Source organism: Cygnus olor, chromosome 2, assembly GCF_009769625.2.
Source record: "Cygnus olor isolate bCygOlo1 chromosome 2, bCygOlo1.pri.v2, whole genome shotgun sequence".
NCBI lineage: Eukaryota > Metazoa > Chordata > Aves > Anseriformes > Anatidae > Cygnus > Cygnus olor.
The window spans coordinates 47,776,162-47,788,620 of record NC_049170.1 but is presented as its reverse complement, the minus strand read 5'-3'; the positions used below and the strand labels follow the sequence as shown (position 1 = coordinate 47,788,620).

The 12,459-nt window shown below is 36.8% G+C and overlaps 1 protein-coding gene across 28 annotated transcripts in view; it reads right to left on the bottom strand.

Moving 5' to 3' along the window:
• TRAK1 (trafficking kinesin protein 1) overlaps positions 1-12,459 on the bottom strand; it is a 137,582-nt gene that overhangs the window by 13,645 nt on the left and 111,478 nt on the right. For 24 of the 28 annotated variants that reach the window (XM_040546353.1, XM_040546339.1, XM_040546342.1 and 21 more), the window contains 5 exons: positions 12,049-12,186; positions 10,690-10,766; positions 8,415-8,651; positions 7,158-7,474; positions 2,952-3,281 (listed from right to left, as the gene is read on the bottom strand). In XM_040546353.1, the coding sequence (XP_040402287.1) occupies positions 2,952-3,281; positions 7,158-7,474; positions 8,415-8,651; positions 10,690-10,766; positions 12,049-12,186 (1,099 nt within the window). The remainder of the gene's footprint in view (positions 1-2,951; positions 3,282-7,157; positions 7,475-8,414; positions 8,652-10,689; positions 10,767-12,048; positions 12,187-12,459) is intronic. The other 4 variants (XM_040546360.1, XM_040546335.1, XM_040546336.1 and 1 more) reach the window with 1 other exon arrangement.

Sequence of the window (12,459 nt, the reverse complement as noted above, 5' to 3'; positions counted from 1 at the left end):
ATCCACCCAGAACGGCACTATACATGCCAGCAAAGTGGCAGGAAGTATAGGACTTCATAGTACTCTGCCAGAGAATACCTCCCTTCCAAAAAAGGTAAGATACAACCCTCAAAGCGTACATCAAATGAGGCAGATGCCTACTGAGATGACTTATGATGACTCTCACCTGCTGAGAATGGTCCTTGTAGGCACTGTATTTCCAAAGACATTTTCTTCCCATGTTAGAAGAGCTCCACAATGGAGCTATCCTGGATTAAAAGTAAAACCCTAACACTAAACATCATACCAAAGATATTTCTCTCATTCTTTTTTATTTTATTTCCACATTCTCTAGCAAAACTTATGCTGCACATCACAGCCTGGAATAGCCCCTGGAATCAGGGGAGCAATGAGTTCCTAACCTTGTGGTTGTGACAGCACTCTAGGGTACTGCATGTCCATACATACCCCTACCTGCACTGCAGTCCTTAACAAGAAACCTAGGCAAGGCAGAAAGAATGCACAGGTTTTTCAAGAGAAACCGTAGTTGCACAATACTGAAATACAGAATAAAGTCATAAGCTAAGCATACATCTCTGCCTGCCCTATAAGGTGTTCTTCAGTGGACAGATTGTGAATTCAAAGAAGCACTACCACATCAAAACATCCACAGTATCTTGTATACCACCTGACAAACTGCTTCAATAAAAAGCAGATATAGCAGTATCTTTACTTCATTTGAGCAGAGCAACCAATCAACAATGTCATGGCTCATGGATACTCCTAAATCCTAAGCAGCTGGGCAATTTGGAGGAAGGATAAAGAGTGGGAAATAAGTTTCCAGTTTTTGTTTATTCTAGACATAAAAGGTATTCGTTTTGACAAACTTCTGTATTTCTGTAATGTATCAAAAATTATTCAGCAAACAATCCAAGATTACTAGAGCAGTTTCAAAGATTTTATTTACTTGCCAATTAATAAGGTAGGGAATATGCTCAAAAACCTTGCCTGAGATAGAGTTCTCCATGAAAAAATAGCTGTAACCAGGGGATAACATGTTCTAAGTAGCCTGTGTTGAAATTGTAATGGAGAAAGGAAATGAAGATATGTCTTTTTTTGCCAATTTATAATCATAACACAGGCCTAAATTTGTACTTCTACTCCAAATAAAGAACTCTTCCAAATCATTACTCATAGATGTTTTTTCTAATCTTCTCTTAAAACAAAACACACTGTATCTATATCATCCCTCTCTACATATAGTCCATGGCAGTAAGGTTTCACAACTTTGGGCAAGTTCCTGTATTGACTACTCTTACAACTGGAAAACTCTTGCCAAAGAGTAACCCAAGTGGGCTCTTTTGCACCATTATTTTATCCTGAGTATATGAAGAACTGCTTGTTCCCTTCCTTTCTGCAGCAACACATTTTAAAATTAATCATATTTTCTCTTGAATATTTTATTCTATAGACAAAAAAAAATGCCAGTCATTTCAGTCTTTGATTTTTTCAGTACGTTTCCTAGATCTCCTGCTTTCCTTGATGGTATTTAGACTATTTAAACAGTAAACATCCAAATCTGTATATATCTCCTGTGGACATACTATTTATTTCCATATGAATATAAAAATTTAACATCATTGTTATTCCTGAACAACAGATTTTATAGTCTTTTATTTATTTATTTATTTTTGCAAATGGAAAGAGAAGTCAAAGAGTTTGGATGAAATTTTACAACCAACTGCAAGAAGTAGCTTATGTTTAATGGCTGATAGCACTGAACTGCCACAGTGAAAACAAAGGGTACTCTGCACTTCACAAAAAGAACAGCGCAATATTACTGTCTAACCCTGAGAAATCACTTGATCTTTCAAAGATCAGTCAAATAAAAAGTTACGATTTATTGCAGAAAAAGGAGGGTGAAAGAAGTGTCCTTGTTTTTACATAGCTACTTTAAATAAGTCTGAAGAAAAGGGAGTTCTGTAGTTTTCTAATTCTGGACTAAATACAATTCTTTACCAGTGGCAAATCTTAACAAACTAACAAACATATAAATCTTATTAAAACAAAACAAATAAAATCAACAACAACAACAAAGAAATAATGCAAACTCAAAACACATCTATATGTGTTTTCTCTGTACCGAGAATCTATAGCCTGTGTAATAATGGGCTGCAAATGTCAGTTCAGAGTATCCAATAATCCTCGAAAACCTGAGTCATTTATAAATGCTTATGTCTTCACATGGTATAAATATGAAGGACAGAATTTAAGAATAGTGTGGTGGACAGGGAATGAGGAAAATATTATTATTGGCACAAAAACATCCTCTTAATTCTTCATCTCAATTGAGTTTTATCCCAAAGAGTAACAAGGTAACAAGGTAAACAAGGTAACTCTATCTGAGGTAACTGAATTTCTTTGCTTGATTTTCAAGGCACTTCTGTTTGTTTCAGCAATAGGTAATTTAGAAGCACCTTTTGTCATCATTACATCTTTGTGTTGTGGTTTTTTTTCCTTTTTTTTCCCTAAAGCACAGAATCTAAAGTATGGCATCATCCCTTATGAACAGTCAGAAAAATATCTACACTGTAAGCATACAAAATATATATAGTCTATACATTATATACAGTGAACAGCGTGCACTCAATACACACACAAGTCCCACATGTGCCACACACAGCTTTGTGAACAAACCATTTCCTTTTAGCAGCCTTCTCTTATCAAAATAGAGTAAAATATTGACCACAGATGCTGTTACTAAAGAAAAAAAGTCAAATTAAAAGATTATTAAGGAAAGGATTTTTGAGCCAATGTTAGATGGTTATGTTCTAACTACCACACGCGTTAACGTGCCGATGCTACACACAAAGCAATATTATGGATGCTGTTCTGGAGAGACGTGAGAATGGCCCAGTAATCAAAATCCTGTAAAGATGTCAGTTTGACTGGACTTAATGAGTTTCCCTCACCAGACCCCTCATCATCGTCAGTCGCGGATTCCTGCATCTCCTCTGTGAAAGCCTGAGATTGGCTGGGGTTATTCTTGCTGTCTGAAACAGTCACTTGTGCTTGTGACCTCTCACCTGAGGTCTCTGTGTGCTGAACTGGCGTCGAGGTAGTTAGGCCCTTGTAAGAAATGTCACCTGTCTCATCTTCCTCAAAGTCATTAAGGCAGTACACTTCATCCAGGTCAAGGTCCAGGGTCCTGAAGCCCTTGGTGACAACCCCGGGCCTCGGGTCCAGGATCCCGCCCAAGTGAGGCTGAGCCAGCTGCTGCCAGTGGTGCAAAGTGGCAGAACCTTGAAAAGGAACAGAAAGACAACCAAAATAAATCAGTAACCAACCCAGAATCCAAAAGGCCAAAAAACATCACTTTGTTTATCCAGAAGTCCAAACCTCGGTCCCACTAAAGGTTTGGAGCTTCCACGAACTGGCTTTAGTATTTCTAGGAAGACAGGCTACAAGGCAAAGCTGCTTCAGCTACTATTCAGCGTTTCCAGGTTGATATGAAATAAACTGGTCGCATCAGCACATAGACAAAGTCTGGTGGTAACATGTGGCATACTTGTGCACATGCACATCCCCTCCCCATCAATATTCTCATCTCTCTACATTCACAGTAGGAGTAGAAATAATTCATATTTAAGAGTTGAACTGAACACTATCACAGAAAGCTCTAAGAAGAAAATAAACATACTCCTGCATTAAGCTCACGCTAAGAAAGGTGCTAGAAGCATGCTAGTATTTTTTACTACTGGTAGCTGATAGGAGGACACAGCAAGTTCAGCATTACAGCATGTGTTAGAAAGCCACATCAACTCCAAGAACATATAAGTAGACAATACCTCTGAGGTATACATCCAGTCCAAATTCTAATACGGCCCCTATCAGGGCCCATATGCTACAAGAAGTCAACTACTACAGAACTAAATACTACTGTACCTGTAGCTTCATCCTTGGCAGAAAAATGTTTTGAGTGAGGAAAGAGGTGCATTTTACAGAGAAAAGCATTCAACATACTGTGTTCGGTACGAGACAGTGAGCCCCAAACAGCAATGTATCAGAGTAAACTGATATATACACCGAGATGGGCCCACTGAAATCAGGGGAGGACTTAGCCAATTCTTCAAACAGAGACTAAATAGTGCTTGCAAGATATTCTGTTTTCCCATGTGCGCCCACCAGTTACTACTGTGTAATGTGTGGCTTAAAACTATTCTCTTCAGTTCCTATGACACTAATAAAGCACATTTGTTTTCGTCTCTGCCGGCTCAAATCAGAGCCGTTTTTGCTCTGTTGTTCCCGTCCCTTTCTCCACAAACCAGAACAGGGACTCTTGCAACAAGCTGCCATACAAATGTCTCATCACTACTAAAAAACTAAGAATGTTCCATTTGTTGCATGGTCTATGCAAAAATCTAAAACACGGTAATAACTAGGGGAGAAATAGCTCTTACACTCATTATTTTACATCTGGAAAAAAAACACCATGGAATGAGAACAAACAGCATTTCACAATAAGGATATTGCGTTGCAGGAGGCTGACTGTAAATAGAAGTGAACTGAGAAAACTTTTCTTTACATTAACTGAGGTCAGTGAGTAGCCTTGTAATGAAGTCTATCTAAAAAACCTGCAATTTTTAGCTCAATATGAAAAGATTATGCAAGACAGTACAATTGGATCTGATGAGTTAATTTAGACAATGGACTTATTTTATTTATTTATTTTTTTAATGAGTTTTGAGAGACAAACGGGGATTTAGACTGATTGGTACACTTGAGGTTCAAAAAATAGAAGCCATTACACTGTCAAAATAAATAAGCGTAACAAAAAGAACATCCCTATAACTTGTATTTTTTTTTCTGAATTGTCAAAAAGGTCTTTTTTTTTGGCTTCTGTATAGAAGAAATATTCCTGAATGTGGAGAAGTACCATATATTGCCAAGTCTTAAGCAAAGAGCAGAGCTTTGCTGTATGACAACACTCTCAAAAGTTCCAGAAAGAAAAATGCCAGAAATCAAGATTTCTGCACTGCATGCAAGTATAAAATCCTGTTGCTAATTAACTTCTACGTCCAAGCTTCCAAAGAAGTAATCTTTTGCACTTCATATATCACCAAAACCTATACTCAGAGAAACTCTGTAGAGTAAACACACTCTCAGAGTAAACACACTAGAATATCTGTATTTTGAGATTTAACATTTCCATTGATACTAGATGTTTTCAGCTTCTTTATGAAAGGAGGATGTCCAAGTTCCTTTACACCTCTACTACTTTAATCTTGATCTCATAAAATGTGGCTAAGTGAGCTTATCTCTTCCATAGAGAAAATTAACACAAATGCAGAAAGCAATGTAATGCTTGTGAACTCTCAGTTGTGAGCTGATTTAAAAGCCAAATGAAGGGAGGAATATGATACTGTGTCCTATATTTAATCTCAGGCTCTTACTAGTTTAGTAAATTATGTTAGTTTTCTTACAGAACACAGGGAGTGCTATTTTGTGCATAAGTACAAGAAGTATAACACAGAGATGATTTTAGGGCATGAGTGCCCTTAGAAAAATAACAATTAAAAAATTCTGCTCACAACTTCTGATAACAGTCTGCAGGTATAGCAGCAGACTATTTTACCACAGTAGCATGGAAGTATCCATGAAGTTTTTTTATTAAAAAAAAAAAGAAAAGAATTAAACCACATGAAAAATACTCAGGAAAGAAACTAAGCTTAATAGAGGAACAGAATCATAAACGTGTATTTAATAAAACACAACAAACATTAAACTTATGAAACAGGCAGACAAAAACATACTATAAATGAGACGCAAAACCAAACACTGGAAGTACTTTAAAAGCTGAGATAATTTTAAGGAAAAATTGACCCTGTGAGAATGAACAAAACTAGTAAAAAAAAAAACAACAAACCACAAAATCACACAGATAGAAAGATAATAAAGAATTTAAAGAGTTTATTGGAAGAAAAAAGCAGATATAATGGGATGGTGACAGAAATCTATTACAGTGGTAGCAAACAGTAACTTAAATGAAGTTGGATCATCCCATGATGTACCAAGCTTTTTATGACCACTTAAAAACAATAATGAAAACAAACTACTAAAAACTGCTAAACAGCATTGACTTGTGTGCTATGGCTATAGTTTCATTTGAATAGGTAGATACAGCACATCACTTTTTTCAGGACACAAAAAGGGTTGGTTTTACTTCCAAATACGTGTCATGCTAAATTGCTCCTTATCAACAAAATAAGTTTGTTCTAAAAAGACCAAAAATGAACTTATGCAAATAAAAGACATAGAGACAATATAATGTAACACAACAGTTCTGTCTGAGGGAGAGGGGGAGAGACCAAAACAGAAAGAAACCAAAGCTACATTACATAACTAGTGCATCTCTGCAGTACTATACTAAAAAAAAATAAATTCTTTTGTTTAAAACCCAAACGAATTTACTCAGTTTTCACTGCCAGCAATAACCTGAAAGATCTGAAGAAATCCAGGGAGACTATACTACTCTTATGTACTGTCAACTTAGGCAGACCACAGAAATGCACTTAGCTCTGAAATAAAGCTCTAGTCCTGACTACCAGTAACATACACCTTGTCTTTTTCTGAGACAACAGGGAGGAAATTTGGCTAAAATAACCTATTTCATGCATGAAACCAAAGCCATAGAAACTCAAGTGTGACCTCTTAAACAGCCAATTAAAGTCCAGAGGTCATCTTTAATCACACAGGTAGTCCTATTAGACCAAATGAACTAATAAAGTAATAAACTAAGTAAAAGTCTTTGCAGACATTTGCAGAACAGAGATTTGATGAACTCATACTCTGTTACTTGATTTTCGATAATCAACTACCTTTCTTTTCTAAGTATGAAACAGTAGCATTGAGATTTAGCTCACATGTAAGGGAGTACTGATTATGTATGTATGGCCTGTAACACTTATTTTATTCCCTTAGCTGGATTTGTTTTCTAACACTTTTAAGGCTTGTGGAAAAATATAGTAGCTAGAAGATTTCAAACCAACAGCGTGGATTACTGTCTCTAAAGTAAAAAGAGTATGTATTGCAAAGATTTCCTGCTTTCTGATGATGGATAAGAGACCACAAAGAGTCACTAAGAAGAACAGATAAAGGCCGAGGCCCTTTGTTATCACCTTCTAGTGGTTTCACAATCTGAAGCTTTTCTGGCAGGTAGGAGCGACTGCTGATAGACATTCCCGAATATCCAGTGAATTCTGAAAATCTGGAGTGAGTTCCCAGGGACATGATGCTCTCTGTGGGAGTAACGGAACCACTACGGAGTTCACCCTTTTCTGCCAGTTCCCGCAACTTCCTCTCCTGCTCTTCTTCAAAGAACTTCCTCTCCGAAAGGTAATTCTCCCGCCTAAGGGACAGCCTGCGAAGGGCAGTCTCTAGGTCACTGGAGCCTGGTGTCCCTGGAGTGCCAGGCTTCTTCATTCTGTCTTCATTTCTAAAACATAAAAAGGACAAAAAAAAAAAAAGTGTGGGTGGGGAAAAAAAGTCTTTGAGAAACTTAAAACTTTCACATGACAGTTTTGAGACATTCACCAACACCTTGAACTTATTATATCTAGGAACAACTCACTACTCTTCAAAAGAGCTCAAAGGCAAACACCAATACTTTCTCTTTCATATTAAAACCATTTTGAATCTTAGTTCCTGGTTGGAAAAGCTGTGCTTTAGTTAAGAGCTTCCTCCTACAAAGAGCTGAGAGATGTCTACTCGTCGTCTCTCTCTCACATGGTTATACAAACTCAAGTGAGTAGGCCAAGTCTTACAGGGCCGACACTGCAAGAATAAATCAGTAAGTCAAGTATGTTATGCTGATAAATATTCCTTGTTTGTTTTGAGACATTAATTGGTTTTTGCTATACAGTATAATGTGAAGCTATACTGGGGGAAGAGACAAGTACCCAGAAGAGTTAACTTCTAACCGGTTTCCTCCACAAGTTTTCACATTAGGTTGTCTACATCCACCCATCCATCCACTACGTTATTTATTTATTCATTTTTAGGATCAAGAGTTAGCTGTAGCTGCAACTTAGGTTGGAACTCCATGGCATTAATGTAAAATTGTGAAAATATAAGTATTTAAGTACTGAACCACATTTGCACAAAGTGTGGTTTTACAGTATCTGCTGATGATGCACCTCCAAACAGGTGTGAATTGCAGAAATTGATACACAGTACTTTCAAAAAGCCTTTTTAATAAATAAATAAATAAATAAAAACTTCAGAGCTCAAGAACTAAAAGCACAAATTAAAGTAACTTTTGAAGATACAGGCCATCATGTTAGCTGCATGATGTGAGACAAAAAGGGGAAAACAGAAACCCTTTGCCTCTATGTCAGAAACAGAACAAAAACAAAGCCCAGTGTTATAGTACTGACCCATTCTCAGAGGATTCTGTCTCTAGGATGATGCTATTTGTCTTGTTGTCTATCATAATGTTAGAGATGTCTCCCCCATAGAAACTGGATCGTGGAGTGCTGACACAACTAGACATGAGTGAGTTCATAGCAGAGGACTGGTTAGAGCCTGGGATATTCATTGGTGATGGAGTCATGGATCTTTGCTTGACAACTTGGTTAACATTTCTCACAGTTTCGAAGACCCGCTTCTGATGACTGGTAAGAGATACACATAGTTAATAATCACACAGTGCCTTCTTACTTTAAGAACAACCAGAGAAACAGGTAACCCTATCACAGGTCCACCAAACACCTTTGGAGTATTTGTAAAGAAGTATATGTAGGTTCCCATATTCACTACAGTCTGGCCACTACATTCAATCCATCAATATAACACTTTTATCATCCTAGAATATTTTAGACAGAATGTTTGGGTGCATGGACCCCCTCAAATCTTCATACAAATTAAGTCAAAGGGCATTTCAGTACATTACCTAAAAAATGGTTAAAGTCATTGTGTGAAAATTAGATCTTAAAAAAGAAAATTCATCTCCATTCATTCAATTCTTAACTATCAGCTAGCTAATCCATTTCAAAAGAGAATTTGGATTTTCTCAACTGCAAGCAAATCTTGCACTTCTTTTTGCAATCAATTTCCCACCCCCTTAAGTAGCATTTTTAAAAAGGAAAATAAATCAGAAAAACAATGGAGCAAGAGTCTAGGGAGAGACTGTCAAGACTGGAAACCTAACTTTTGACTTAGTTATACAGTTTATTTTTCATCACCATTGTTCTGGCATCATAACAAACTCTGTTCATCTGCTTCAAAATTAAGATCAGATGACACTTCAGCAGAAGGTTCGTGATAAAATAAACTTGCCCTACATCATGGTAAAAAAGCACTATTACTGATTTATTTTACAGTTCAACAGTGGCTGAACACAAAAAGAGCAAAACCCTTCCAGCTTAAAGGTAATGCTGCAGTGGTATAACAATGACAGCATGCCTTACGCCTTATTCAATGTCATTCAAATTTTTGCCCTTCTGTCCAAGCATGCTCAACAGTTACATCCTTCGTATGTAGGCTCCAAGTCTATGGCTGTTTTTCTTTAAGAGGCTGAATCTAAGAGCATCTATCAATAAACAGTCCCACGGAGGTTACAGTTACCACTGTTCATCAAATAAATAAAACCCAGAAGAGCTATGAAATCTAAAAAAAGGTGTCCTTCTTTGGTATAGGCATAAAAAGTCATCCTATAGAAGTTAAACTATGCTTAAGACTAATGCTTAAGACTATGCCAGACTAATCTGGAAGGATAAATCCAATAGCATGTGATCTTGTTAACATCTTTTTGATCTTACATTTTTCTAATTGACATCTCACTTTGTCAAAAGCTCATTTACAATTCTTGACTTTTGCTCTGAGAAGGTTAAAGTATGTGTCAAATGGTTCATAAGTATACTTGGAAGGTTTCTTGGAATTGGTTACCATACAGACCCTGACTGTCCTTTCTTTCTAAAGGTCTGGTCAAAACAGGTAAAAGCTCTTAAAGACCCCCTTAATTAGGATTAAATTTTTTCAAATTAACCTAATTTGTGCAATTAGGTGAGATAAACCTGTTGAGGTACACATACAACTTACGTCAATAAAGCCAGTTCTGCCAAGCTGAATCTATCTTTAGCTTTTGGACCTTCACAAGTACTTATTTCAAACTACTCCTGTTTGATTCAAGAGAGCTTTAGCAGAATGCATGCCAACTAATCTACACAGGTGTAACTGGCAGCAGACCAAGTATACAACCACACTGAATCCCTGCCTTCATTGATGCTCTCCCTGTAAAAACTGGATTAGTTCAATAATTACCTGGTTAATTCTGCTATAACATCTGAAGAGAGAAACCAAGGGACTGAATCCCCTAATCATTTACTGAAGAAACACCGCGTGGTAAAACACAAGAAAAACAATCTTTTTTTCATTCTCAGAACCACATTTTCAGCACTCAAGGATAAAAAGTTTGTAAGGTAAGGCAAAAACTATACATGGGAATTCTCCTTTGGTAACTTAAATAGAAAAATGTAAATTATCTCATTATGGGGGTGCTTATTTTCTAGAAAAGTGTGAATGACAGAGGGAAGGGAAATTTTTCCCTATAAATCCCTAGTTCAAATATATCCCGTCTCTTCCTTTCTTATCACATAATAATTAATTTCAGATAGAATCAATCAATTAGGAAACAATTCTTTTCAGTCATACGCCAAGTCAGGAGAGTCGGGTTCATCTAAATGTAGTTCTTTCCTCATTGACCCTTCTATTTCTGCTGCCAAAGAATCCTGTTAAAAACAAGCACAAAAGAAAAAAAAAATCAGAGTATAGGTTAATAGGTTGTTGCTGCAGAAAGTAATTGATTAGTTCAAAAAAATGCCTAATGGCTAATAAATTGCCATTCGAGAAAAAAAAAAATATAGGTTTACAAATGAAAATTGACTGGAAAGTTGGAAGACTAATAAATGTACTAAATGAGTGACAAGTTATGGCTTGGCTTCATACGGCTACATATGCCACAGAAGACATAACATAGATAACATATGACAAAGACCCTGAAAAAAAAAAAATTACAGACAACAACAGAACTTAAGTCCCGAAGCTTTTCGTAGTAAATTCCCTACTCAATAACACCCTCCTCTCACATCAAAAGTTTTGCTTAATTTGTTTTTATTTAAAACAAACTGAAAGCATTCTTTCCATTCACAACATTACCCACCAACCCACAAGAAAAGACACGGTTCTTGGCATAAAGTATTACATACTTCTGCCATGGGGTTAAAGGTGACAGACTACCAGTTCTCCACTGCTGGTCAGTAAGCATTACTGCCTAAATGTAGTTAAGCACACAATCTAAATGCTTGGTTCCCTGAATCAGCATTTGAAAACCATTTTATACAAAACACACAAACCTATCTGAGCACAAGCATACTTTTCTCAGCTTTCGACTGAGCTTTTCAATTGCGTTTGTGCAAATACAACTTACATTATTAAATGTCTGTACTTTAAGTTGGCCTACATTTCGCCTCAGAAGGGACCATGAAATTAATTTAACAAACCACTGAATTTTCAGTGTCTCTAAAACAAGAATGTATATGTAATATTCAAGTACTGAAGAACTAGAATGTATATGAGTGACTAGAAGACTCCCAGCAGAGTCCTGAAAGCACATCTGAAGGCAATAAGTTATCAGGAAGTTACATCTCCAAGGATATTGATGAAAATCAGGAAGCTCCTATTGAAAACCATGCACCACCATACAGGAGATGCATAACAAAGTTGTACAGAACTGTGTAACAATCTATTAATGCTACCCATGATTCATAGCATAAGCACAGGCAGCTTCAGATTGCAGATAATATTGAGTGAAAACAACTAAATACACAGCACCACTGTTTGAGAACCAGGCATGCAGAGTCAATCACTCAGGTATCCTGTAAAACTATGCATACATATTTCACACATGCTCCTGTCTGGCCTAGCTTAACCCAGCCCTAAGGCTGTAATTCAGATGCAAACACTCATGTTTCCTTCCTTTGACTGTTTTCTGGTGCGTTCTTATCTTCTTACCATAGGGAAGAGACCGAGAGAGTGGTACCGACGTGAGATGGCATTTGGCATAGTCTTGTTCCTAAGGTTTTTCAGCTCTTCTTGAGCCTCATGAAGCATTTCCATGCACTCTGCATACTTGTCTTCCAGCTCACGCAACTATAACATACAGAAAACAATCCAAGACATTATGGGCTACACTAGAGTCATAAAAAGCCTGCAAATTCTTTTAATGCTAATAAAGGGTAAGGGTGTATGGAAGAATATCCCACTCTAAATGAAAATAACCCCAAAGAGTAAATTTAGTATTATTGAAAATCATGAAAAACATGGAACAGTAACAGGAAGGGAATACGTAAAGATTTATGCTGATGATTAACAAGGAAAGAGAAGGAATTGCTTGTTCCGTTTCCTGTCCTCTGTATCTCCTTG